The following is a 27,062-nucleotide window of genomic DNA, read 5'->3' as shown; positions in this document are numbered from 1 at the left end:
AACATGGGCTCAACACCTGAATCCATGTTAAGCTAGATGATCCCTATTCTTTTGTCATTTTGATTTTGACCCACATTACCGACCAGCCAAGAAAAATAGATGGACCGATGCCCTGTCTAAATCCTTTGACACAAACAGCTCCCTAGACCCAGGGTGTTATGTCATCAACCCTGCCAGGATCATGATTTATGCTACCAACATTGTACCTGCAGGGAAGACTGTGGTCCCCCGATATCTGCGGGAATGAGTTCTTAGGAGGGCGCACAATTCACGCTTGGCTGGACAACCAGGAGTTCTTCACACTAAACAGTTCCTTTTCACCACTATTGGTGGCCCTACTGTAATACCGATGTAAAAAAGTATGTGGACTTCTGGCCCATCTGTGTGGTGAACAAGAGCTCGAGAACCCGACCATGAGGGCTATTTCAACCCTTGCCGGCCTCTAAGGATCCTTGGACGCATCTAGCTACTGACTTCATTACAGATATCCTTTTCTGAAGGTAATATCATGGTTTGGATTATCATGGACCGATTCTCCAAGATGGCTCACTTTGTTCCTCTACTGGACTGCCATTGGCTCCTGAATTGGCCCAACTGTTTGTACAACACATCTTCTGTCACATGGCCTTTCACAAACCATTCTCTTGGATCAAGGAATCCAGTTTACTGCTCTGTACTGGAGAAGCCTCTGTAACAAGTTTGAAATTGTCCTAGATTTCTCCTCCCACCCTCAATCAATTAGACTAGCAGGATAATGGGCTTGATGGACCCTTGGTCTGACCCAGCAGGGCAATTTCATATGTTGGAAGAATGTACCAACCAGTCTTTTAAAACCTTCCTGCATTCTTAAGTAAACCAACCCCAGGATAACTGGGCTTCTTTGCTCCCTTAGGTGAAATCACATTAATCAAGCTTTCTACCTGGACTACGGGCACCACCCTCGAATGCCCATGTCCATGGCAGTTTCAGTAGATTGCTCTGAAGTGAGTCTCAATGCCCAGGAACTACACAATCTCTGGCACATGACTCACCAACTCTTGGAGCAGGTCGCTACCCAATCAAAGAAATAGACAAGAAACGGCACCTGGCACCATAGTTTCAACCAGGAGAGTCAGTGTGGTTAAGAACATGTCACCTTAGGCTTCGAATGCCCTCTCTGAAGTTCACTCCTCACTTTGTAGGACCCTTACCTGTGGTATACAAGATAGGGAATGTAGCTTATGAACTTAAGCTATCACCTACGTTTCAGATCCATGACGTGTTCCACATATCACTTCTGAAACCAGCCATTCTATCCTGACCATCAAGGTCTCTGCCTCAAAATTCAACTGTCCCTTTTAAGGACAACACTCAATATGAAGTGGCAGAAATTCTAGATGTTTGGAGAGTGAGGAAGACTTCAGTACCTCATCTCATTGAAGGTTACGAGCCAGAAGAAAACTCTTGGGAACCTGTAGCCAACATTCAAGCCCCCCAACTAATCCAAAAGCTCCATTGGTAGTTTCCCTCGATGTGTGTCGAGATGTGCCTAGGGCGAGCGCGTGCATAAGCACACTTATACGCACTTACGAGAAGCTGTCTCAGTTACACTGAGATGACATCACCCATATAGAGGATTTAAATGCAGCATACCTGGTGCTCCTTGCCTCAGGTCGGCAATAGGTTTCCTGAGAGCTTGTTCCCTCAGTGCTTGTTGCTTCCTTGTTTCTGGTGGTTCTCTGTGCTTCCTGTGTCTTATGGTTCCTACTCGTGTCTCCTCTCTTTTGTCTTGTTTCTTGTGCCCTTGACTCCCTTGGTCTTGTCCTGTTTGTTCCCCTCTCCATTGTCTGTCCCTAACTGGCTCTTCTGGATTTGGATCTTGGCTTGGATTTTGGACTTCCCTGGATCGCTGTCTGGCCCTGACCCTCTGCATGAAACTGGATAGTGCTTTCTGCTGCCCACCCTAACAATTTCTTCTGTCCTTCTATCTAAGCTGTTCACTGCCAGCCCTGAATCTTGCTGGACATTGATTTTTCCTCTTTGATGACCCCTGGGACCCACCTAAGACTTGCTGGCTTTTAGAACCCAAGGGCTCAACCTGCATGGGAAATGATTGGTGGAGGTGAAGCTCAGCTCATCCCACCTGAGGGTAAGTACACACCTGCTGTAGCGTGTCACTACAGCCCAAGGATCTATGCTCCTAACAAGTGAATTTTAAAAGTCTGGCACATATCAAAATTGGGAGATGCATGCATAAGTCAGTGTCACATACCCACAAAATTTTAAAAGCTGCCCAGATTTGTGCATCTCTCTCACTGCCTGGACATCTCTCACTCGATTTCAAAAAGGATGTGGATAAGAGATATGCACATAAATACTTATACACCCCAGCGCATACCCGAGTCCATTGTCATCTAAACGTACTTCTGCTATAGAGGGTTTTAAAAGGTCTAGAACAATAATTCTCAAATCTGTCCTGGAGGACCCACAGCCAGTCAGGTTTTCAGGATATCCACAATGAATATGCATGCGGTAAATTTGCATATGCAACCGCTATTGTATGCAAATTTTATTTCATGCATATTTGTTGAAATTCTGAAAACCTGACTGGCTGGAGTCCTCCAGGACAGGTTTTGGGACCCTCTGGTCTAGGGTAACTGGGGGAGTACAGTCTATTAAACCAGGGGGGGGGGGTTGGAGGACCTAACAACACTGGGTGAACTGATGGACAAATGGTGAAATTAATCATGGCATGGGCGCCTGCTGGTTTTAAAATACCCTGACTTATATAGTAGAAATGAGATTTATGTACCTAGGCACGAGCCCACTTAAAAGTAGCACATATAATGTGCACACATTCAGGCTATTTTATAACATGTGCGTGTATGTGCATGCCAGTTATTAAATTGCTAACTTACAGGGCGTACTGACGGGAAAGTTACTGCCTTTATGTTTATCTCTCATTATATTGCAGCACTGAAGAAATGCAAATTGAAGAAGCAAGATTGGTCAATCCCACTGAGCAATATTAGTCTTCTATAAAACCATAAACAAATGTCAGTCAATGCAACATTATTCCAAAAACAATTAGGAAAAAAAACCTCCAAAAACTAAAAAAAAATAGCATGTCACTCAGGACCATCTTTAGGTCAGAACAAATGGTTAAAGGGCCTCATTGCAATCACACTACAGAGGCCTAAAGATGATCCTGTACTGGATGAAGAAGTGGGTCCAATTGAAGAAAGAGGAATCGGAGCAGGAAAGAGAAGATTGTGTGAGGCTAGCTGCAGAAGAAGGGGGTCATAAACCAAAGAGCAGGGTAATGACAGAGAGAAGGCATGAACATAGGTCAGGGAGAGAAATAGAAAGGTAATGGGAGGGGGACAATAAACAGGCAGGAATTAGAAGGGAACAGGTGGGAGAAAGAAAAAGGTGTAGACTAAGAAGGGGGAGAGAATGCAGGAGGAGAGAAATCGAAGTATACAAAAAAGAGGAGGGGATAGGGAGGGAAACAGAAGGCGAGAGAATAGAGAGAAAGAACAGGAGAGTAAAAAAAGGAGGGTAACAAGGGACATGAAAAGTGAGAGAGGTTGGAAAAACAGTGAGGTAAGAAAGGAAGATCAAGCTAGAGACACAAAAGAAAAGAAAAGAAAAATTAAGGGGCAAAAGAATAGCATGGGGAGAAACAGGGTGATTGGAATAGAGCATGAAGAAAAAAAAAATATAGACCAGAGGAAGTAGAATGGTAAAGAAAGATATCAAGAAACAGGGAAGAAAACATATAGAAACAAATAGAAGAAAACATTTGAGTGAAAAATACTCTAAATGTGGACTCATTTGTAAAAAAATGAAAAAGAGAATAAAGAAATATACAAGAAGCTGAGAAAAAAAGAAGATAGGACAAAAGAGAAATACAAAGAATGCATTAGAGAACATTACAGGAAGAGAAGGAAACAAAGATTGGAAAATGTCTATTTTATTCTTGAATATTAATATCATGTTAATTACATTATCAAGGACTAGGGAGAAAGAGAAAGAAACGTGTAGGACCAGCTCATTCATTAGAGGGCAGCTGAAAGTGCTAAGAGTTCAAATGGCCATGAGTGAAATGGAGGAGTTGAAAAGAAATAGTAAATTCGATCTCTTTCTCAATCAATAGATGCATAATAGGTAAAGAGAATCCGCCACCAGTCCCCAGAATACTGATCCTTCTTTAGAAAACTATGTCCTTCTAAACCCTGATGGTCTGCCTCTAAAATAATACTCTTCTATCCCTCCTGGTGGCCATTTTATATATTTATGCACAATGCAAAGGAACGAAATACACCATTTTCTATGTAAATGAATCACATCATCTGTATTGAGAGGAACTGTCAGTGAAAAATATATTTACAAGTACAGTGGATTTCAAGAACATAAGACACATAAAAACAAAAAGCGAATGCATGATCCATATGAGGAAATGCCACGTGATTGTATAAATAGCTTAAAAATTCAAAAGTAATAATAATTAAATTAATATTTTAACAGACCGGAATGAGTGTTTATTACTGCATCAGCAGGCATTCTCTACTTTACATAGTGGAATGTTTCCAAGAATTGCTTCTCCCAATTCTATTGTTTGTGGGCATTGGGTGAGTCAAGGGGTCCTTACCTACTGATCACGACTATGTTGAATTGTTAATTGTTAATTCAACTAGATGATGTTCTTCAATATATATGTATGCACTTTTCACACACTGAACTTCGTAAATAAATTAGCCAGTAAATGTACGCATAAGTTTAACTTTCAAAGTAGACTAATGCGCATACTTTTGCTTTGACAATTATCCAGGCAAAACTACACTCACACAATTACACCCAGTATTTGATGCACAGAGTATGAGTTAGTTAATTTTACTTGATTATTCATATTCCTTTAAAAAGAAATTCACATGCTTACTTTTTAAAATAAAAAAACGTGCACATGAGTCCCAGCCCTGCCCAGATTTCACCCTTTGGAATACCTCTCTCTATGCATGTAAAAGGTATACACATAGAGGTGAATTTTAAAAGCCTGATGCGTGCATTAATTAGGGGATACATGAAGAAGTCAGGCTTGTGCGTGCAGAGCGGATTTTAAAAGCTGCCGAGATGCCCGCATATCTCCTGCAGCGCACACATCTCAAATGTTTTCAAAAAGGGGCAGGGCATGGGTGTTTTGGGGCATGAACATGGAAATGTGCGTGTAAATACGGAGACAACCCGGATGCGCCAAGGCCCCTTGCTGCGTAACTTTAATTCTGCTATGGACCCCGTGTAAGTTCAAATTTAAAGAAAACTAGGCAGATCTGCAGGGTTTTCAGGGTCAGGGCTAACTGGGGAGAGCGAAGGATATCAAAGCAAGGGGGATTGGAGGACCTGTTTCTTAACTGGGCAAACTGGGAATAAACTGGTAAAATTGGGAATGGCACTGGTGCGTGCCCCTTTTAAAATTCCCAGGATTTACGTGGTAGAAGCGGCATTTGCGCCCACTTAAAATTTGTCACACTTGTGCGCAAGGCCAGGCTATTTTATAACGTATGCATATGCATGCGTATGTTATAAAATGGCAGCGTACCTGGGTGCGGGCAGATGTATGCGTGCAAATATTCACATGCGCACCGGTTTGAAAGTTACCATCATACAGTGTGCATGCATGTACGTTCATATGTGTATTGTTCACAGAATTTTCAAAGGGCCATTTCTGCGGTTAAAGCACTGCCAATACCAGCAAAAATCCTTGGAAGATTAGGCTCGGGGTATAGAGGAGAGGTATTCCAAAGGGTGAAATCTGGGCAGGGCTGGGACTCATGTGCACGTTTTTTTGATTTTAAAAAGTAAGCATGTGAATTTCTTTTTAAAGGAATATGAATAATCATGTAAAATTAGCTAACTCATACTCTGTGCATCAAATACTGGGTGTAATTGTGTGAGTGTAGTTTTGCCTGGATAATTTTCAAAGCAAAAGTATGCGCATTAGTCTACTTTGAAAGTTAAACTTATTCATAAATTTGCTGGCTAATTTACGCACGAAGTTCAGAGTGTGAAAAGCGCATTCATATATATATTGAAGAACATCATCTAGTTGGATTAGACTTTACATGTTCAATCCTGGCACCCACTTCAAGTTATATATGTTTAACCTGCCAGAAAATGTAAAGATTCCGGCTGACAGATTAAATTTCTTCCATCACATTAATCTCAGCTGCATAGGGGAAGCAATTGAAAGAACCAGGCCCCATTTTGGTTCCCATATGACATATCTAGTTCATTACAGACAGCGCTAAATTCATCTTTCATACATAAAATAATTGTTCAAATTAGTAAAAAAAAAAGTGTTTTTTGAATTACTAAGATTAGTTTGCTTGTTAGAAGTCTCACAGGAATCGGAAAAACAAGGTTAAGGATGGCTTGAAATAGCAAAGGGACGGTGTCCTTAGATGATCATGGACTGGCACAGGTCTTCATTCCTTATGCCCCTAGCAGGCCTTTACATGATCCATAGGGTAGGGTTGGCATGGAGATCACACCTAGCTCTTTTGCTTTCGCAGATTAAGTAGCATAAAGTAAGGTGACATGATCTCAAACGCAGATTCACTGCAAAATAAAGGCAAAAGAATGTCATCCACTATGAGAGCTGTAGGTGTTTTATTTACATAAAACAGAACCTAGCTAGCCAGATTTAAAATTGCATTTTATTCTCCTTCTGTGTTTTGAACTGAATTGAGCGAAATGTGTCTTTGATGTATCATGTCAGTGGTTTACCTTTTTCCTGGAAAAAAAAAACCACTTGAAATAAGTGTGAAGGTAACATTTTAGCTGAAGAGCATCTGATTAAATAAACTGTGATTTTACTAGACAGCAGGCAAATGTTGTAGCGTGACACTGAAACAATATATCTGGGATACAATATTTGCAGCACATAAAAAACAAATCAACGTGCACATATGTCCCAACCCTGCCCAGATTTCACCCTTTACAATACCTCCCCTCTATGCATGTAAAAGTATACACATAGAGGTGCATTTTAAAAACCTGATGCGTGCATTAAGGGATACAGAAAGAAGTCATTTTAAAAGCTGCCGAGATGCACGCTTATCTCCTGCAGCGCGCACATCTGTATCTTACTTGGTTTCAAATAGGTCTGAAGAAGGTGATACCCTGAAATGCTTATCATGTGCTCTCATAGGATGAGCTAAACCTATGTGAAAAGTTACAGGCTTGCTTTTTTGAGAGTTTTAGTCTGTTTGGTTTGCTGTCTTGGAGCCACAGATGAGAATGAGCTGACGTCAACTAGAAGATTTAGCACGAGGGTTTTTCAAAAGTTTTTTTTTTTCCATGGGTAAATACCACTTTACAAATGGAAATGCCTTTGAGAGTTGTTCCCTTCCCACCAACCTCGAACTCCTTCACATTTTATGTTAACTAAGCATGGACTAAAAAAAGTAAGAGGCTAATCGATATGCAAGACTCCATTTAAGTGATCTGAATAATGACACTAAAGATATTATGATCCATTTTAAACATATTTCTTTCCCATGTAATCAGATCTAATGATGTCCCTGTCCAGAAAACAGGTAAGTGTAGGTCCTCTTCTGCCTAGGAGTCAGGGGAACAGAAGAGGGAATTTACTCTTTCTCTGCTCCTCTGATCACTTGCTTCAAATCACCTTGAGAATTAATGAAAGTCAACATGCATAAAGGGTTACTTTATTTCATACTAACAGGTTCATTCATCAAAATGTATTAGGGTCCTAATGCCTGCGATAACACTATAATGCATGCGTTATTTATCACAGTGCACAATGTGTAATTGCAAAATTTATTCAGGTGGGTGGATTTTGGGAGGAGTTTGGGTGGAGTAAATGAAAATGAGATGTCAATATCAGTGGAAATAACTACACCTTTTTTCCTAGTGTCAATTTATTATTTATTTATTTATTTCAAGACTTTTTTATACCGGTATTAGTGAGGACATCATACCGGTTCACATTTGAACAGCAGGTTTGAAAGTACATATTAACAGGGAGTAAAAAACGGGGGAGGGGATCACACAAGTACAGAGTAGAAGTACAGTGCAACAGCAAGATAAAAACTCCTTAACATAAGGTGACTGTCCAAAATTGTCAATATAGGTGACAATATAACATCGTAGTAATATATGCACGGGTAAACATCTTAACTGCATGGTCAAATATACATGGGACAGAGACAGACTAGGTTGCTAAGGAAGAATAGGGGGAAAGGTTGACTAGTCAGGATATGCTTGTTTAAACCATGTTTTTAAATTTGAAGGAGCATGGTTCAAGACGGAGACTTGTAGGCAAGGAGTTCCAGCGTGATGGGCCAGCAATTGAAAGGGCACAATCTCTTGTGGAAAAAAGGTGTGCTATTTTCAGGGAGGGCACAAGCAAGGTTCCTTTGTTAGCTGTTCTGGTGGGCCGATTAGGCTGAGCAACGCTAAAAGGAATATCAAGCCAGTTGGAGTTGTGGGAGTGAGTGGATTTATGTACAATGGTCAGGAAGGGATAGGGAGCCAGTGAAGGTCTTTGAGGATGGGGGTGATGTGGTCTGTTTTGCGGACATTTGTGATGATTCTAGCAGTTGCATTTTGTAGCATTTGCAGCGGTTTTATCGTGGAGTAGGGGAGCCCTAAGAGAAGTGAGTTGCAGTAGTCCAATTTAGAAGAAAGGGTGGCTTGGATCATTGTGTGGAAGTCTTGGGGGTGTAGTAAGGGTTTGAGTTTTTTTAGGATATTGAGTTTGAAGAATCCTTCTTTGAGTATAGAGCTCATATATTTCTTCATACTTAATTGTTGATCAAGGAGAACTCCAAGGTCCTTTACGAAGGGTTGTGCAGCGATGGGCTTAAAAGCTGAGTCAGTAGACGGGGGAATTGGGGGAGAGCGAGGGGAAATGAGTAGAGTTCAGTTTTGTTAGTATTAAGTGCGAGGTGGAGGTTGATGAGTAGGGAGTTGATTGATGCGAGGCAGGTTTCCCAGTGATTCAGAGCATCGGAGATAGAGTTATGAGTAAGTATGATGATTTGGACATCGTCAGCATATAGATAGAACTTAAGATTGAGTTCAGAGAGTAGATGGCAGAGTGGAGTAAGGTAGATGTTAAAGAGGGTGGAAGAAAGGGAAGAGCCTTGTGGGACTCCTTGTTGGAGAGGGTGGGGGGCAGATATGGCATTACCTATTTTAACAGAGAATTTTCTGTTAGACAGATAGGATTTAAACCATAAGAGGGCTAAGCCTAAGCTGCCGATGCCTTCTATGCGGACAAGGAGGTGATTATGGCATATGGTGTCAAATGCCGCAGAGATATCAAGAAGGGCAAGGAGGTAGCTGTGACCCTGGCCATTTCCTCTGAGGAGATTCCGTATTGAAGTTTTTCTGGAAACCAAATTGTGAAGCATGGAGGGTCTTGTGATTTTCAAGGTAGTCCATGAGTTGTGAGTTGACAACTCTTTCCATTATCTTGGCGATAAACGGGAGATTAGAGATGGGGCGGAAATTAGTGATGTCTCTTGAGTCTAAAGAGGGCTTCTTAAGGAGGGGTTTGACCTGTGGAGAGAGAGCAGTTGACGATGTCTGCTATGGCTCTGGCTATTGAGTTAGGGATGGCTAGGAGCACTTTAGGGGGGATGGTGTCATTGGGATGAGAGGCGGGTTTGAGTTTTTTGAAAATGGATTCAACTTCTTTGGAGGAGGTAAAGTCGAGGGAGACCAGTGAGGGAGTAGAGGGTACAGTACCTGAAGGGGAAGAGAGCGGAGAGATGGGGAATCTAGAGAGGAGATTCGCTGATTTGCTATTTATTTATTTATTTATTTAGAATCTTTTCCATACCGTCATTCAGTATATTACCGTCACAACGGTTTACACAGAGGCACATATAGTAAATTGTACATGTTTCTGTTCCTAATATTAGGGTGGTGCCTTATAAGTTCGGTAACATAGTTTCATAATAAAGGCTATATGTTCAGTGTTGTTTAATCTGTCCTGTGACTACAATAAAATACTTATTTATACATTTCAATTAAGGGTGTAGTAAACAAACCATGACGTACATACATATACTGTGCTAGTGCTGTATAAAGATTTTGTGTGTACAGCTTTCAGCGTTTCTCTCTTTCTCGCTCTCCTTGTGAAAAGGCTTCTATAAAGAGCCATGTTTTTAAGCTCTTTTTGAAAGTCTTGAAGTCTCTCTGTAATCTTACCTCTGTGGGCATGGTGTTCCATAGAATCGGCCCAGCCAATGATAGTGCTCTTTCTCTGACTTGTTTTAGTTTTGCAGTTTTTACTGAGGGGATAGTTAGGAGGGCTTTGTTGGCAGATCTCAGGTTCCTGTGTGGGACATGGACTCGGAGAGCTGTGTTTAACCATTCCGCTTTCTCATCGTGGATTAGCTTATGTATAGTGCAAAGGGTTTTATATTTTATCCTGTGTTCAATTGGCAGCCAGTGTAGTTCAGCCAGTGTTTCAGTGATTTGATCTCTTTTTCTTTTTCCTGTTAAAATTCTTGCGGCTGAGTTTTGTAGAATTTGGAGTGGTCTTATTGTCATGTATGGTAATCCTAATAGTAGGGCATTACAGTAGTCAGTGCTGGCAAATATTAGCGCTTGTAGGACAGTTCGGAAGTTAGTTTGATTTAGTAACGGTTTAAGTTTTCTGAGGACCATTAGTTTGGCATATCCTTCTTTGACTTTTAATGATATGTGTTGTTTGAGGCTGAGTTCAGTGTCTATTATTACCCCGAGGTTCCGTACTTTCTCGGCTATTTCAATTTTCTGATTGTTCTTAGGCGGGGTGACTATGTGGGCGGGTTTGAGGTTTAGGAGTTTCTTGGCTGCAAGGAGGAGGCCTCCTCCTCTTTTTTTGGGTCTTGGGATAGAGAAAATCTCACTGGATGGCCTGCGCCATTTTTAAAGATGGCACCGGCGATCCAGTGCTCCCTCCATGTGACAGGGGCCGGCCAATGGCACGGATACCCTGTCACATGGTAAGGGCAAAGGGCCATCGGCGCCATTTTGATTAGTGGCAGCCGACAGCCCGAGAGCGGGAGATCGCTCCTGGGACCCCCACTGGACCACCAGGTACCTGTGAAAAGTTTGGGGGGGGGTCAGGAGGGGGGGGGAAGCTAAGGGATTAATTTCAAAGGGTTGGGGTGGGTTTAGGGATTATTTTTGTGTGCCGTTTTTCCCGCCCGCCCCCAAAATGATAAGAGAACCCCACGAACAATATCGTGGGGTTTTCCTATCAGTTTTGGGGAGCCCCCGATTTCTGACGATTTTGAAAATATCGTACAATATTTTCAATCGTCCAAAATACGATTCACATCCCTATCAGCGAGTAACTCAAGGTGAGGTTTTGGTACTGGTCTAGGGTCTGGGGGGAAGTTTTACATGCAGAATCAGAGGTACGAACAGGACAGTACACATCAGTGAAGATTTGATGCAAACTAGGTCGAGAGTACAATGAACAAATCTCATCTTTGTGTATCTTTCCTCACTCCAAATCACATCAAATCTAACCTGATATGTATCGTGCTGTTCGTACCTATGATTGTGCATGTAAAACTGCTCCCCAGACCCTAGACCACCACCAAAATCTCACCTTGAGTTACTAGCTGACCCTCTAACAGTGATATAACTAGTTTGCTTATAGGAGAGCCTTATAAAGAATCTCTCTCTCTCTCAGAAAATTTGCCTGTTCAACTGTTAGACCTGAAAAATGATGAATCTAGGCCTAACAATATTACCATACAGACATACTAGGGAGAGAAATTCTCAGTCATTAATATAGGGGTACTTGCTTTTAGGCAAGGATGTATTTAGTAGTATAACAAAACGCTTTTTAAATTGTCCCAGGTATAGTGTTGATTATCTATTCAGAATAACCCAAATATAAATGTATTCTGCCAATTTAGGGAAAAAAGTAGTACTGAGATACTTTGCTAAATATACATTATTAAAATATACATTATTAAAATATACATTCTGAAGACTAATTAAAATTTGGAGTGAGATAATAACATCTTAGCATGATGATAGTTCCAAAGAGTCTTACTTTACAGAGACTGCTTTTGAATCTTTCAACTTGTGATGACTGGACCAAAATTCAACATTGTCTTTAAGTTCTCTATTCTGTAAAAAAAAAAAAAGAAAAGAAAAGAAAAGAAAAAAGTATACAGTTTTTACTTTAGCTTTTCTATGGTTTCCTAACCTAAGGCACTATATAATTTCATATGGACTTGATTTACTAAGGCTGTTCTTCCATTCTGTGTCTAAGAGAAAAAATATTGATAAATCTGGCCTTATATCTGAGTAAATAATATAAACCCCTTCTCTGAAAAGTTTGCAGTCCAAGGATGTACAGGTGGCCATGTAAGTTAAAGGAGCCCATTTACTAAACTGTGATATCAAGAACACAGGTGTTAACACCTGTTAAGGGCCTACATTACTGCTTAATACATGTGAAAGAGGTGTTAATGCATTCATGTTAACAGTAATGCTTTTTTCCCTGTAACATGGGGGGGGAGTTATTATAATTTAAATGAGTTGATTAAAATGTAAAATAATGGTAATCGCTTCATTTAAATATTATACAGATCATGTTAACATAAAAACTTGCATTAATACAAAATTTTAACTATACCTCTACAAGTGTAGCTTAGGTTTTGGGGTTGAAACCACATGGTAATGCTTTGTATGGACATTGCTATAGTGCTTTAATGGACTATTCACTAAAGGGCATAAAGCTTTACAAGTGAATTTTCAAAGGAGTTACTCATGTAAATGTAACATTATCAGAGCAATTTTCAAAAGTCATTAACCCACATTAAGTGTATTCAATGTGGATAAAACCTATGGACAATACAATGGCATATATTGTAGCAGTTTTCAAAAGCCCAATTACAAGGATAAAATACATTTACACATGTAAAACATGAATTTTAAGTATGATAATGCTTTTGAAAATCAGGCCCTTAGTGATTAGCCTTTTAAGCACACGATGATAGTGCACATTACCATGTGTTTTTAATGTAATATACTAAATAAGTAATGATGAATTTTTTCTCTGATCTCATCAGAACTTACTAGAAAATAAGAGATCAAACATGGATAACATGAATCTTTAACAATGCTGATCTGATCGCTATGCTGCTAGTTAGAATTGAATAGTGGAAACATTTAAAACAACTCAAATATGAAATTGTGGATCTGTTGCAAGTAATCTGTAACTTATCATTAAAAAACTCACAGTACCTGAACACTGGAGTGATGCCAATTTGAGAAAAGGGCTCCAGGGGTGATCAGGGAAACCAAAGACTGGTGAGCCTGACATTGGTGCCAAGCAAAATGGTAGAAGCTATTCATAAAAACAAAATTACTGGCCATATGATTAGATCTGAATGAAGAAAACAGGAAACAGCATAAGTACTGGTAAGTCAGGTGTAAAGATTGATAAGGAAGACAAAGAGAATTTGAAAAGAAGCTTGCAGTGAAAAAAATATATAAAACTTTCAGTACATTAGAGGTAAAAAGCTTGCGAGGGAGACAGTTGAACTATTAGATGATCAAGGGATAAAAAGAGCATTTAGGGATGACAAAGCCAAAGTAGAGAGACTAAACAAATTCTTTGCTTCAGTATTCACTGTGGAAGATGTAAGAGACTTACCCATGCCAGAAATGATATTCAAAGGTGATGATTCAGAGGAACTGAAACAAATCTCAGTGAACCTGGAAGATGTACTAGGGCAAATTGACAAACTAAAGAGTAGCAAAGTACCTGGACCAGATGGTATACATCCCAGAGTGTGGAAAGAACTGAGAAATTAAATTGCAGACCTGCTACTGGAAATTTGTAAACTATCGATAATATCATTGGCAACCCTCCTGAAGACAGGAGTGTTGCCAATTTAATGCCAATTTAAAAAAAGGGATCAAGGGGTGATCCCAGAAATTACAAACCAGTGAGTCTGATGTCTGTGCCAGGCAAAAAGGTAGAAACTATCATAAAGAACAAAACTGCTGAACATATAGATAAGCAAAGTTTAATGGCACAAAGACATCATGGATTTAGCCAAAGGAAGTCTTGCCTCACAAATTTGCTACATTGTTTTGAGGGCATAAATAAACATGTAGATAAAGGAGAACCAGTTAATTCAGTATATCTGAATTTCCAGAAAGCGTTTGACAAAGTCCCTCATGAGATACTTATTAGGAAATTAAAAGGTCAAGGAATAGGGGCAGTGTCCTAATGTGGATTGCCAACTGGTTAAAAGTTAGAAAACAGAGAATGGAAAAAGGTGAATAGTGGAGTGCCCCAGGGATCTGTTCTAGACAAAATGGTCAGACAGATGATGAAATGCTAAGAGAAATCAGAGAAGATAACCAATTTGAAAATGCAATAATAATGGGAGATTTCAATTATCACTGAGCAACAAGTGCAAGCAAAAAGATAAAGTTCCATTCACAGTTCAAAAGTGTATTTATTGTATATGCTGGTAATCAAAATTCATTCAATCAGGCAACTCCTTTTCGTGAACAGAAGCAATTTTTAAATATGCCCCCCGACACGGTCCGTGTTTCATGTTAACTGCATCAGGAGGGACCACGGCATACTATAATCTTAGCGAGGAGCGCTAAGATTATACTATGCCGTGGTCCCTCCTGATGCAGTTAACATGAAACACGGACCGTGTCGGGGGGCATATTTAAAAATTGCTTCTGTTCACGAAAAGGAGTTGCCTGATTGAATGAATTTTGATTACCAGCATATACAATAAATACACTTTTGAACTGTGAATGGAACTTTATCTTTTTGCTTGCACTTGTTGCTCAGTGGACTTGCTTATGTGCAAGGTTTGCCTCTGTTGACTTTCAGATTTCAATTATCCCAATATTGACTGGATAAATGTAACATCAGGACTTGCTAGAGATATAAAGTTCCTGGATGTAATAAATGTCTGCTTAATGGCGCAATTGGTTCAGGAACCAACTAGAGAGGGAGCTATTTTAGATTTAATTCTTAGTGGATCGCAGGATTTGGTGAGAGAGGTAACTGTGGTGGGGCCACTTGGCAATAGTGATCATAACATGATCAAATTTAAACTAATAACTGGAAGAGTAACAATAAGTAAATCTACAGCTCTAATACTAAATTTTCAAAAGGGAAATTTTGATAAAATGAGGAAAATAGTTAGAAAAAAAACTGAAAGGTGCAGCTGCAAAGGTTAACATTATTCAACAGGCATGGACACTTTTTAAAAATACAATCCTAGACACGCAGTCCAGATGTATTCCACGCATTAAGAAAGGTGGACAGAAGGCAAAACAATTACCATCATGGTTAAAAGGTGAGGTGAAAAAGGCTATTTTAGCCAAAAAAAAAAATCCTTCACAAATTGGAAGGATCCATCTGAAGAAAATAGGAAAAATCATAAGCATTGTCAAGTTAAGTATAAAGCATTGATAAGACAGGCAAAGAGAGAATTTGAAATGAAGTTGGCAGTAGAGGCAAAAACACATAAAAACTTTAAAAAATATATCTGAAGCAAGAAACCTGTGAGGGAGTCAGTTGGACCGTTAGATGACCGAGGGGTTAAAGGGGCTCTTAGGGAAGATAAGGCCATTGCAGAAAGACTAAATGAATTCTTTGCTTCCGTGTTTACTAATGAGGATGTTGGGGAGATACCAGTTCTGGAGATGGATTTCAAGGGTGATGAGTCAGATGAATTGAACGAAATCACTGCGAATGTGAAAGATGTAGTAGGCAGATTGACAAACTAAAGAGTAGCAAATCACCTGGACCAGATGGTATACATCCTAGGGTACTGAAGGAGTTCAAAAATGAAATTTCTGATCTATTAGTTAAAATTTGTAACCTATCATTAAAATCATCCATTGTACCTGAAGACTGTAGGGTGGCCAGTGTAACCCCAATATTTAAAAAGGGCTCCAGGGGCAATCCAGGAAATTATAGACTTCAGTGCCGGGAAAAATAGTGGAAACTATTAGAGATGTGCAAAGCCCGAACCTTTTGGTTCGGGCTTCATTTTCAGCCCTAACCTGCGGTTCAGGCTTTTTAAATTCGTTGAAATTGCCTAATTCGTCCTAGACGAATGCACATCTCTAGAAACTATTCTAAAGATCAAGACTGTAGAGCATATAGAAAGACATGGTTTAATGGAATACAGTCAACATGGATTTACCCAAAGGAAGACTTGCCTAACAAATCTGCTTCATTTTTTTGATGGGGTTAATAAACATGTGGATAAAGGTGAACCTGTAGATGTAGTGTATTTGGATTTTCAGAAGGTATTTGACAAAGACCCTCATGAGAGGTTTCTAAGAAAACTAAAAAGCCATGGGATAGGAGGCGATGTCTTTTCGTGGATTACAAACTGGTTAAAAGACAGGAAACAGAGAATAGGATTAAATGGTCAATTTTCTCAATGGCAAAGGGTAAACAGTGTAGTGCCTCAGGGATCTGTACTTGGACCGGTGCTCTTCAATATATTTATAAATGAGCTGGAAAGGAATATGAAGAATGAGGTTATCAAATCTGCGGATGATACAAAATTATTCAGAGTAGTTAAATCACAAGCGGATTATGACACATTACAGGAGGACCTTGGGGACTGGAAGACTGGGCATCCAAATGGCAGATAAAATTTAATGTGGACAAGTGCAAGATGTTGCAAATAGGGGAAAATTACTCTTGCTGTAGTTACACGATGTTGGGTTACATATTAGGAGCTACCACCCAGGAAAAAGATCTAGGCATCATAGTGGATAATACTTTGAAATCGTCGTCTCAGTGTGATGCAGCAATCAAAAAAGCAAACAGAATGTTAGGAATTATTAGGAAGGGAATGGTTAATAGAACGGAAAATGTCATAATGCCTCTGTATCGCTCCATGGTGAGACCGCACCTTGAATACTGTGTGCAATTCTGATCGCCGCATCTCAAAAGTATATAGTTGCGATGGAGAAGGTACAGAGAAGGGCAACCAAAATGATAAAGGGGATGGAACAACTTGCCTATGAGGAAAGGCTTAAGAGGTTAGGACTATTCAGCTTGGAGAAGAGATGGATGAGGGGGGATATATAGAGGTCTTTAAAATCACGAAAGGTCTTGAATGAGTAGATGTGAATTGGTTATTTACACTTTTGGATAATAGAAGGACTAGGGGGCACTCCATGAAGTTAGCAAGTAGCACATTTAAGACTAATTGGAGAAAATTATTTTTCACTACACACAAGTAAGCTCTGGAGGTTGTTGCCAGAGGATATGGTTAGTGCAGTTAGTGTAGCTGGGTTCAAAAAAGGTTTGGATAAGTTCTTGGAGGAGAATTCCATTAACTGCTTTTAATCAAGTTGACTTAGGGAATGGCCTCTGCTATTACTGGCATCAGTAGCATGGGATCTTCTTGGTGTTTAGGTACTTGCCAGGTTCTTGTGGCCTGGTTTGGCCTCTGTTGGAAACGGGATGCTGGGCTTGATCGACCTTGGTCTGAGCCAGCATGGCAATTTCTTATGTTCTTATGACTACTGTTTTTTAATATATCTATAAACAACCTGGAAATGGGAACAACAAATGAGGTGATCAAATTTGCAGATGACATAAAATTTTTCAAAGTTCTTAAATCACAAGAGAATTGTGAGAAATTGCAAGAGGACATTGCAAAATGAAATTTAATGTGGACAAGTGCAAAGTGATGTACTTAGGGATGAGTAACCTAAATTATAGCTACATAATGCAAAGCTCCACATTAGGAGTCACCACTCAGGAAAAGGATCTAAGTGTCATTGTTGAAAATACGTTGAAATGTTTTGCTCAGTGTGGAGCAGCAACCAAGAAAGCAAATAACATTCTAGGGATTATTAGGAAAAGAATGGAGAATAAATCAGAAAATAACATAATGTCTCTGTATTGCTCCATGGTGCAACCTCATCTTGAGTAATGTATGCAGTTCTAGTCACCACATCTCAAGAAAGATACAGCAGAAATAGAAAAAGGTAAAGAGAAGGGTGACCAAAATGATAAAGGGGATGAAACAATTCCTCTATAAAGAAAGGCTAAAGAGGTTAGGATTCTTTAGCATGGAGAAGAGACAGCTGAGGGGAGATATTATAGAGGTCTATAAAATAATAAGTGGAAGTTTACTCTTTTGAAAAGTACAAAGGCCAGGGGACACAATGAAGTTAATATGTAATACATTTAAAACTAACAAGTGAAAATATTTTTTTACTCAATGCAAAATTAAGCTCTGGAATTCATTGCCAGAGCTTACTTGTGGTGAAAGCTATTAGTGTCACTGCATTTAAAAAAGGTTTGGACATGTTCCTGGAGGAAAAGTCCATTAACCATTATTAAGGTAGAGTTGCAGAAATCCACTGCTTATTCTTGGGATAAGCAGCTTGGAATCTGTCTACCCCTTTGGAATCATGTTTGGCTTGGCCACTGTAGTAACAAGATACTAGGCTTGATGACTCTTGGTCTGACCCAGTATGGCAAGCCTTATGTTCTTATGACATGGTTTAATGGGGAAGGGCCAACATGGATTTAGCAAAGGAAAGCTTTCCCTTCCAATCTATTAGGTTTTTTGAAGGTATTAATAAGCACATGGATAAGAATAAACTGATCAACAGAATGTATCTGGAATTTCAGAAGGTATTTGTCAAAGTCCCTCATAACAGACTCATATAGAAATAAAAAAGTCATAGTATAGGAGGCAATATCCTATTATGTACTGCTAACTTGTTAAAAGATAGGAGATAGGGAACAGGAATAAATGGTTAGTTTTCCCTTTGAAGAAAGGTAAAGAGTAGAGTGCCCCAGGATCTGTATTGGGACCACTAGTGTTTTCCATATTCATCGATTATCCAGAAAGGGAAAAATGAGTGAAGTAATCAAATTTGCAGATGACAAAAAATTATTAAAAGTTTTAGAAACATGAGCAGATTGTGAGGAACTGCAGAAGGATCATGAAAGACTGAGGAACTGGGCATATAAATGACAGATGAAATTCAAAATGGAAATTCGCAAAGTGATGCACAGGAGAAAATATAAAGCCTTCGTTTTTGGTAGGATTTTTTTTCCACGGATTTTGTTTCATGGATATTTTGATTTTTTTTCCATTTGTGAGAAAAAAGAAATCAAATAAACAGCCAAAAAATGAAAATGAGGCCTCCCACCTGCCCACCCAAAAACATGCCAGGGCTGGGATCCTCCCCCCAGCCCCCACTTGCCCGGTCAAGCGGGGATCTGCCTGCTTTGGTCTGGCCCAGGCCGAAGCCATGGTCTTGGGTAGGCTGAAGGTGCAATAGGTCAGTGTGACCTCAGCCTACTCAAGACTAAGGCTTCACCTGACCTGGAGGCTAGGTCCTGATTCCAGGGCCTCGGACCAGAGCCAAGCCCAAGGTTGTGACCCAACTCGAAAGCTGGATCCTGACGCTGGGGCCTTGGGGGCCTGGACCCAGAGAAGACGCTGCAACCTGACCTGAATGCTGGAGCCTGATGCCTGGGCCTTGGCCAGGCCCCGAACCCAGGCCTGATGTCATAACCTGACCCGTAGCCTGGGTCCCCATCCCGGGACCTCAGCCAGGAGCCTCTTCTTCAAGTGCTAAAGAAAGAAGAGGACAAAGAGGCGGCTCTGAGGCCTGGGCTTGATTCTGGGCTGAGGCCCAGATGTTGGGTCCCAAGGTCCCGGTGTCAGGACTAGGTCCAAGCCTAGGCCCCAGCATCAGGACCCAGACTCTGGGTCGGGTTGTAGCGTTAGGCCTGGGTCTGGGTTGAGGCCCCGGAGTTGGGACCTGGTCTACAGTAGGGGTGTGCATTCGTTTTCGCCATATTGGCGATCCGCAACGTATATTACACTATTCATAGTATTCGTGGGGAAGCGAAATGTATCGCGATTCCTAAGAATACACGAATCTTCCCCGAATTATATGGCCACCTAAATAAAAATTTAAACAAACCCCCCACCCTCCTGAACTCCCAAGACTTACCAAAACTCCCTGGTGGTCCAGCGGGGGTCCGGGAGCCATCCCCTACACTCACACCCTCGGTGCTGGTCTCATCATGGCGCCGATAGCCTTTGTCACAGGGGCTACCGGTGCCATTGGTCAGCCCCTGTCACATGGCCATCGGCGCCATCTTGTGCTCCTACCATGTGACAGGGGCTGACCAATGGCACCAGTAGCCCCTGTGACATAATATGGGCAAAGGCTATCGGTGCCATTTTGAGTACTGGCATCGGACGGCCGGAGTGCAGGAGGTCACTCCGGGACCCCCATTGGACCCCCAGGGACTTTTGGCCAGCTTGGGGGGGGCCTCCTGACCCCCACAAGACTTGCCAAAAGTCCAGCGGGGGTCCGGGAGCGACCTCCTGCACGCCGGCCGGCCGATGCCAGTACTCAAAATGGCGCCGATCGCCTTTGCCCTCACTATGTCACAGGTACCGACGGTCGGCCCCTGTGACATAGTGAGGGCAAAGGCGATCGATGCCATTTTGAATACTGGCAACAGATCACCTTTGCCCTCACTATGTCACAGGGGCCGACCGTCGGTACCTGTGACATAGTGAGGGCAAAGGCGATCGGCGCCATTTTGAGTATGGCATCGGACGGCCGGCGTGCAGGAGGTCGCTCCCGGACCCCCGCTGGACTTTTGGCAAGTCTTGTGGGGGTCAGGAGGCCCCCCCAAGCTGACCAAAAGTCCCTGGGGGTCCAAAGGGGGTCCCGGAGTGACCTCCTGCACTCCGACTGTCCGATGCCAGTACTCAAAATGGCGCCGATAGCCTTTGCCCATACTATGTCACAGGGGCTACCGGTGCAATTGATCAGCTCCTGTCATATGGTAGGAGCACAAGATGGCGCCAATGACCATGTGACAGGGGCTGACCAATGGCACCGGTAGCCCCTGTGACAAAGGCTATCGGCGCCATGATGAAACTGGTACCGAGGGTGTGAGAGTGCAGGGGATGGTTCCCGGACTCCCCACTGGACCACCAGGGAGTTTTGGTAAGTCTTGGGGGGGTCAGGAGGGTGGGGGGTTGTAATTAATTTTAATTTTAGCTGGGACACGAATAGAAATCGCCGTATTAAGGCATCGGGGCGCCATACGGCCGAATGCAACGTATTTGCTCCCCAACGAATCCGAATCACGAATGCAATGTATGGCGTCCCTCTGCACATCCCTAGTCTACAGGTCGGGTCACAGTGTCATACTTGGGTCCGGGCCGAGGTTCTGGCGACGGATCCTGGCTTCTAGGCCAGGTTGCGGCATAAGGCCTGGATCTGGTCCCATGCCTAGGCTGAGGCCCTGGCATCGGGACCTGGCCTTTGAGTTGGGTCTCCGTGTCAGACCTGGGTTCAGGCCTAGGCCCTGGCATCGGAACCCAGCCTTTGTCGGATATCCGATGGATAAGGTAAGGGTTTTTGTTTCTTGTTTAATTTCTGAGGATCTCAGTCGAGACTCCGGTGTCATGCTTGGGCCTAGTCCACAGCCCCTGCTTTGGGCCTTGGCCTATGCTCTAGGCGAGGCTCCGGCTTTGGGCCTAGACCTAGGCCTGAATCATTAGTTTAAAATGAAACAAACAAATTAGCCTTATTTGTCACGATTTGGAGTTTCATTTTAAATGAATCCATAATGCAGGATAGGGACCAAGGGGAGGATGAAAAGCCTGCAAAATTTATTGATTATAGCCTGATAGGATTTCAACCAGACTAGTACACTGTTGCTTATCCTAGTCTCTCTGAGCAGTGAGAGGAACATGATCTGGTCTACCATGTTGAATGCCTTTGAGAAGTCTATAGCTCTAAGATAGAGATAAATAGAAGATGGTTAAATACCCTTTACAATAGTATTAGGACTAGATGACATTAAGTGAAACTAACAGGTAACAGAATTAAAGCAAATTGGAGAAAGTATTTTTTTCAGTCTATGGACAAATGAAGGTGTGGAATCTGTTACTGGAGGACATGGTCAAGACATCCAGCATAACTGGGTTTAAAAGGAGTTTGAACAAGTTCGTAGAGGAAAAGATGAAAAAAACATTATTACCCAGGTAGATTTGGGAAAGCTACCATTTATCCTTGGGAGCAAACAAGAAGAAAAGGATCTACTCTTTTGGGATCTGCTGGGTACTTGTGACCCAGATTGGACACTGTCAAAGACAGGATGCTGGGCTCCATTGAAATTTTGATCTGACTCAGCATAGCATATTTTATGTTCTTCCAGGATGATAGAAATGAACATCAATCTCTGCTTTGATGGTGGGGGGAAAAGGGGACTTGGATTCAGAAGACTGACTTTTATAGTGTGGGTACTGATATGCAGACAGTGAAAGCACAAAACTGCTTCTATGGCCAAGTCCAAAAACAAAGCATTTTCAAGCAGCATTGTCTGAATTATCAAGAAGGCTTCTTACCCCGTAAAAATGTTGCTAGCACTAATTTTGTTATGGGTTTGACAGTTGTTTGGTTTTGATTATAAATATTACTACCCTTAAGAAAACACATGGGATAACCTGCACGAAGCATCCGTTATTTATTTATGGACAGTTACTACTTTAAGAAACTTGCTGAGCAGATTGGATGGACCATTCGGTCTTTTTCTGCCGTCATTACTATGTTACTATGACAGAAAGCATCGGTGGCAGAAGATGAACTGGAACAAAGTTCTCCTGGTTTCCAGTTCACTACTCTAACCATGAGGTCATTTCATCTTCCATATTTGTGAGGATGTAAATGAAGCTAGTCTGGGTTTTGCCTAATGACATCTATTTCTATTTTTCTAGATTTATATTCCGACTTTCAGACACTTCAAAGCAGATTACATTCAGGTGCATCTATAAACTTTTAGCCCTGCTTTTATTGAGAAACTGAAACTACAAGTCAATAGATCAATTGGGATAAAACTAATATAAGTTCGGTCTGTTCCTTATAACATGGAGCCATCCAGTCATTATATATGCACCTAAATTACTATGCACGATAGTTTCAATACTTTCATTTGTATTTGCAAAAATATCTAAGTTATCCATTTCATATCCAAAAAAATAACATTCATTTTCTCTTTTACCTGAGCTTCAAGTGCCATAATTCTGCCCTTAAGATCATCTATGGTTTGATCCTGACTTTGTAGTTCATTGTTCAGTTCTTCAGTCTAAAACAAATAAATTAGCAATTACTTTAAAAATGTGTTGTGATACAAAAGATAAAATTAAACTTTTTTTTTTTTTTAGAAATTCCATCTAGAGTAGCTCTCAGTGAAACCTACCATAGATCTGTAAAAATCAAGCATTGCTTTATTAATGTGATTATATGGAATATTTAGAAAGACTAAAATGTTGACAAAAATATTAAAATATAAACATTTTTTTTTTTACCTAGATCAATATATTTTGTAGAAAGAATAAGAAAAGCTTTAACAAAAATATCTTCTCCAAGTAAAAAATGCTTTCCCATAGATCACTGAGTTTTCATTTATAAACCAATTTTCTTGATATTTGGCCCAATATGAACAGTGGAATGTCAGAGCTTAAGAGTTTTTCTTCTCTGCACTTAAAATCTGAAGGACTGTACGCATAATAAAGCTGATTGCATCTGAAGCAGAGGTTTCTTCTTGATGAAGAAAAGGTCTCATCTGGCAGGGCAACTCTTATATTTTCACTAGCCTATAATAGCTATAAAGTTCTCACCCAAGATATACTTCAAGTCTACAGAAAAATACCTTGCTCAAATCTTCTGCTAAGGAAGGAATTCTCTTAGCCTTGAAGCCTATACTGAGACCTCTCAAATTCAAAAGTTAGAATTCCATTCCAGCAACTCTGTGTTTGAAACTTTGATCAAGTCATTCAACCTCTTTATGTCCAGCCTCAGGTTCTTTATGTTCCTTCTTTAATCTATCATTGATTTTATGTTTTTAGGTAGGAATTATTCAACAATTTTTGTCTAACTATATTGCTTTATACAAAGAAAATCCATCAGAGACAATTATATGTGAGAAAGGTCTTAGATATTTCATTGAAGAGTAGGTTTCATGGCTGTTGAACCTATTAGTGATTTAGGTTTCATAGAGCAGAGAAAAATCTACACAAAGAAGGAAGGAAGGAATTTTATGCCGCCATTACCATGCACATTAAACTGCATATTTTATGGATCACATTCACAAAGTATTGCAGTTTGTATGCATACAATGATGAAATACAGCAATCAGGCCAATGTCAACTCATTCTCCCAAGTACAATGCAAGAACCAGTCTCTATAGCTGTACAAGCAATCTGCAGGCCGGACAATGGGGTAAAGCTATAATTCTTCGATAACGTGAAGTGATTAGTCAGGAAACAGGGGCACACACCCTTAGCTTGCAGCAGGCATCTTGTCTGACTTGACACAAGGAAGATGATTGACATATGAGATTAAGGGAGAACATGGGTAGTTTCCCTTGTGACTTGGGGTGGAGTAGCAGAATCCAGCAGACAGGGGTATACATGTAGCAGGAATCATAAATATTACTCAGTTATTGCTCTCCCCTGACGTGCTTACAAAGAAGAGAGTTCTGGGACTCAAGCTGGCCAATTGATCCTGATAATTGTATAAATGCTATACTTTGTCACTGTTTCTAGATCTAGGTCTTAGGTGGATTTGCCTAAGAAATATACATTTCAGTGTGTTTTATACTAAAGTTACTAGAATTTGGTAATGGTTCTGCTCTGTGGTCTATATAAAGTGTAGTGGTTACATTGGTTACACCAAGCCTAAATCTAAAGAGTCAGAGGTAGAAGAACAGAAAGAGACTGACAATTGAGACTAAAGCAAAGGGTAGTCAGAATAGCAAATAAAATTACATAGTGTTATCCAGACAGTGGATAAAGACATTAATATAGAAAAAAACTCTCTTCTTCCTAGAGACAGAATAATAATGGATGAGAAGGGGGCAAAGTTTTGATTAGATTGGGTAGATAGGTAGAAGGAAGATTAGGGAGAGTTGGAAAATAAAATATTTAATATATAATTTGAATGTGATCAGCTCCACTCTAATCTTCACTACCCCTCTTCTATCCTAATTGAACTAAACATTGCCCCAGTTTTCACAGAACAGTGAGAGTGAAATACTGGGTGGAGACTTTAACCTGTATCCTGGATGAGCAAACACCGAATGAGAAGGGATCAATTGCAAATAGCTTTAATGCAGAATGAACCACCACATCTCCTCCACATGTTCTTCTGATTCTTCTAGGAGGTGACAACCTTGCATCTGTATGTACATATGCTGCTTCTTCCTCGCAAGCGGGGGGATTTTAAGATACGCGCATCGACACCATTAGCTATTTTCCCAGTTCTTTCCCAGTTTGTTCAGTTAAGGGCTAGGACTTCCAAACCCTCCCCCACCCCCTAGTTTAATAGCCTCCCTTCTCCCCTGTTAGCCCAACCTTTAAAAACCTGCTGATATGCCTATTATTTTTTGTTTTACTACTTACACGTCATCCATAGCAGAAGTAAAGTTGCACGGCAGGAGACGCCAACACCCGCCAGAGTGCGCAAGTATTATGCGCTAATTTCAAGTTAAAACCCAGGAACGCCCAATTCCCTGCCCAGATCACACCCAAACCCCACCCCTTTTTGGAAACATATTCTTTGTGCGCATAGCGGGAGATTCGTGCGCCCTCGGGCTGCTTTTAAAATCCGCTGGGCGCCCGCTGGCCCAACTTGTGTTTTTGGCATGCGCTGGGCTTTTAAAATTCACCTGTCTGGGAGCAGGAAAAGATGTTAATACCTTTTTAGCATCTAAAAAAGATTTAAGTAGCTCGAGGGAAAGGAAAAGTAAGCAATCTGTACGATATTTCACAAAGCATGTACAAGGATATTTTGGGGTGAGTGAAGCATCCAATGTCAAAGTATCTTTCCTGAGAGCCAAAAAAATCCTGTGTCAGCCTTGATAAATCTAGGTATATGCTCACTTTTTGACTAAGAAAGTTTACAGTTAAATTCCTAAAATATGCATCCATCACTTTGCTTACATCAGACTCATTTATAAAAGAAACACGGAGAGTAGCGCTCTCTATAAATTTCAGGCCTAGATGATTCCAAAATCTCTGTTAAGTTTAATGAAGTTCAATTAAAGCATTAGAACAGGGAGAAGATGGCAAAAAATATGCTTTACTTAAAGAAGGAAGCGTCTCAGAGGGCAAATGTAGAGCACCCACAAGATATTTTTTTTTTTAAGTTACCCAAGAAAGCTCCCCCATTATTTTGGGGAAATTTAATATGCAAAGATTAAGCTGCCTAGAAAAATGTTCTAAAGTCTCAATCCTGCATGACCTCTTTCTTGAATCCTAGTTGACTGAATTCCTTGCATTTTCCCCAAATATTTTTTTTTTTTCATGTTCCTATCTGGAAACCTATAGATCAAGCTTCAGAGGAAAAGAATCCATTTTTTATGGCTGAAACAAAAAGAATCTGACTAAGCATAGCCATTAATTCTCAAAGGGAATCCAGGGTTACCACAGCCGTTTCTATCAGCAGCTGAGCAAACTCACTCGCAATGAGACCCTTCTGCAGCTCCAGCCAATTCAGAATGCAAACCCACAGAGCATCCAGAATTCGCTGCAGGGAGACACCCCATGTGCTGATAATGTTGGGACAGATGCTGAATCCTCCTCAGCCCCCTCCTACACAGGCACTGACATCATCATCAAGTGCCAGTGCAGTTTCCTGGGAGGGTCACGTCTGATAACCAGAGGGTAGTCTAGATCCCGGGGGCTGAAGGAAACCTCCTTCCCTGGCTGGGCTGGTGCTCCTTCACCTTGCCCTACACAATGGAGGATCTCACCTCTGGGTAAAGCAGAAATCGGAGACATGAAGGATGTAATCACCTGCCTGCCTGGAAGGTGAGTCTGCTCGGTGGGGAAAACCCTCACCTTCCCTTTATGTTTAGTAGCCATAAAAAGAAGCCTTTAAAGAAGAAACTAACAGGCACGGCAAAATGTCAACGTCTAGGTGCTTGCAGACATCTTGCTCTTCCCCACGCTACCCCGAATGGATAG

The 27,062-nt window shown here is 41.0% G+C and overlaps 1 protein-coding gene across 1 annotated transcript in view; it reads right to left on the bottom strand.

Moving 5' to 3' along the window:
• Nucleotides 1–6,015: 6,015 nt before the first annotated feature.
• Nucleotides 6,016–27,062, bottom strand: part of CCDC68 (coiled-coil domain containing 68) — a 123,715-nt gene continuing 102,668 nt past the window's right edge. Inside the window, exons 10-12 of the mRNA XM_029579814.1 lie at nucleotides 23,096–23,179; nucleotides 12,071–12,147; nucleotides 6,016–6,597 (exon numbers count right to left, since the gene is read on the bottom strand). Of these exons, the coding sequence (XP_029435674.1) occupies nucleotides 6,531–6,597; nucleotides 12,071–12,147; nucleotides 23,096–23,179 (228 nt within the window). The 3' untranslated portion in view covers nucleotides 6,016–6,530. The remainder of the gene's footprint in view (nucleotides 6,598–12,070; nucleotides 12,148–23,095; nucleotides 23,180–27,062) is intronic.

This window comes from Rhinatrema bivittatum, chromosome 1 (assembly GCF_901001135.1).
Source record: "Rhinatrema bivittatum chromosome 1, aRhiBiv1.1, whole genome shotgun sequence".
NCBI classification, from domain to species: Eukaryota; Metazoa; Chordata; class Amphibia; order Gymnophiona; family Rhinatrematidae; genus Rhinatrema; species Rhinatrema bivittatum.
The sequence above is the reverse complement of the archived record's forward strand: the minus strand, read 5'-3'. Positions and strand labels throughout refer to the sequence as shown.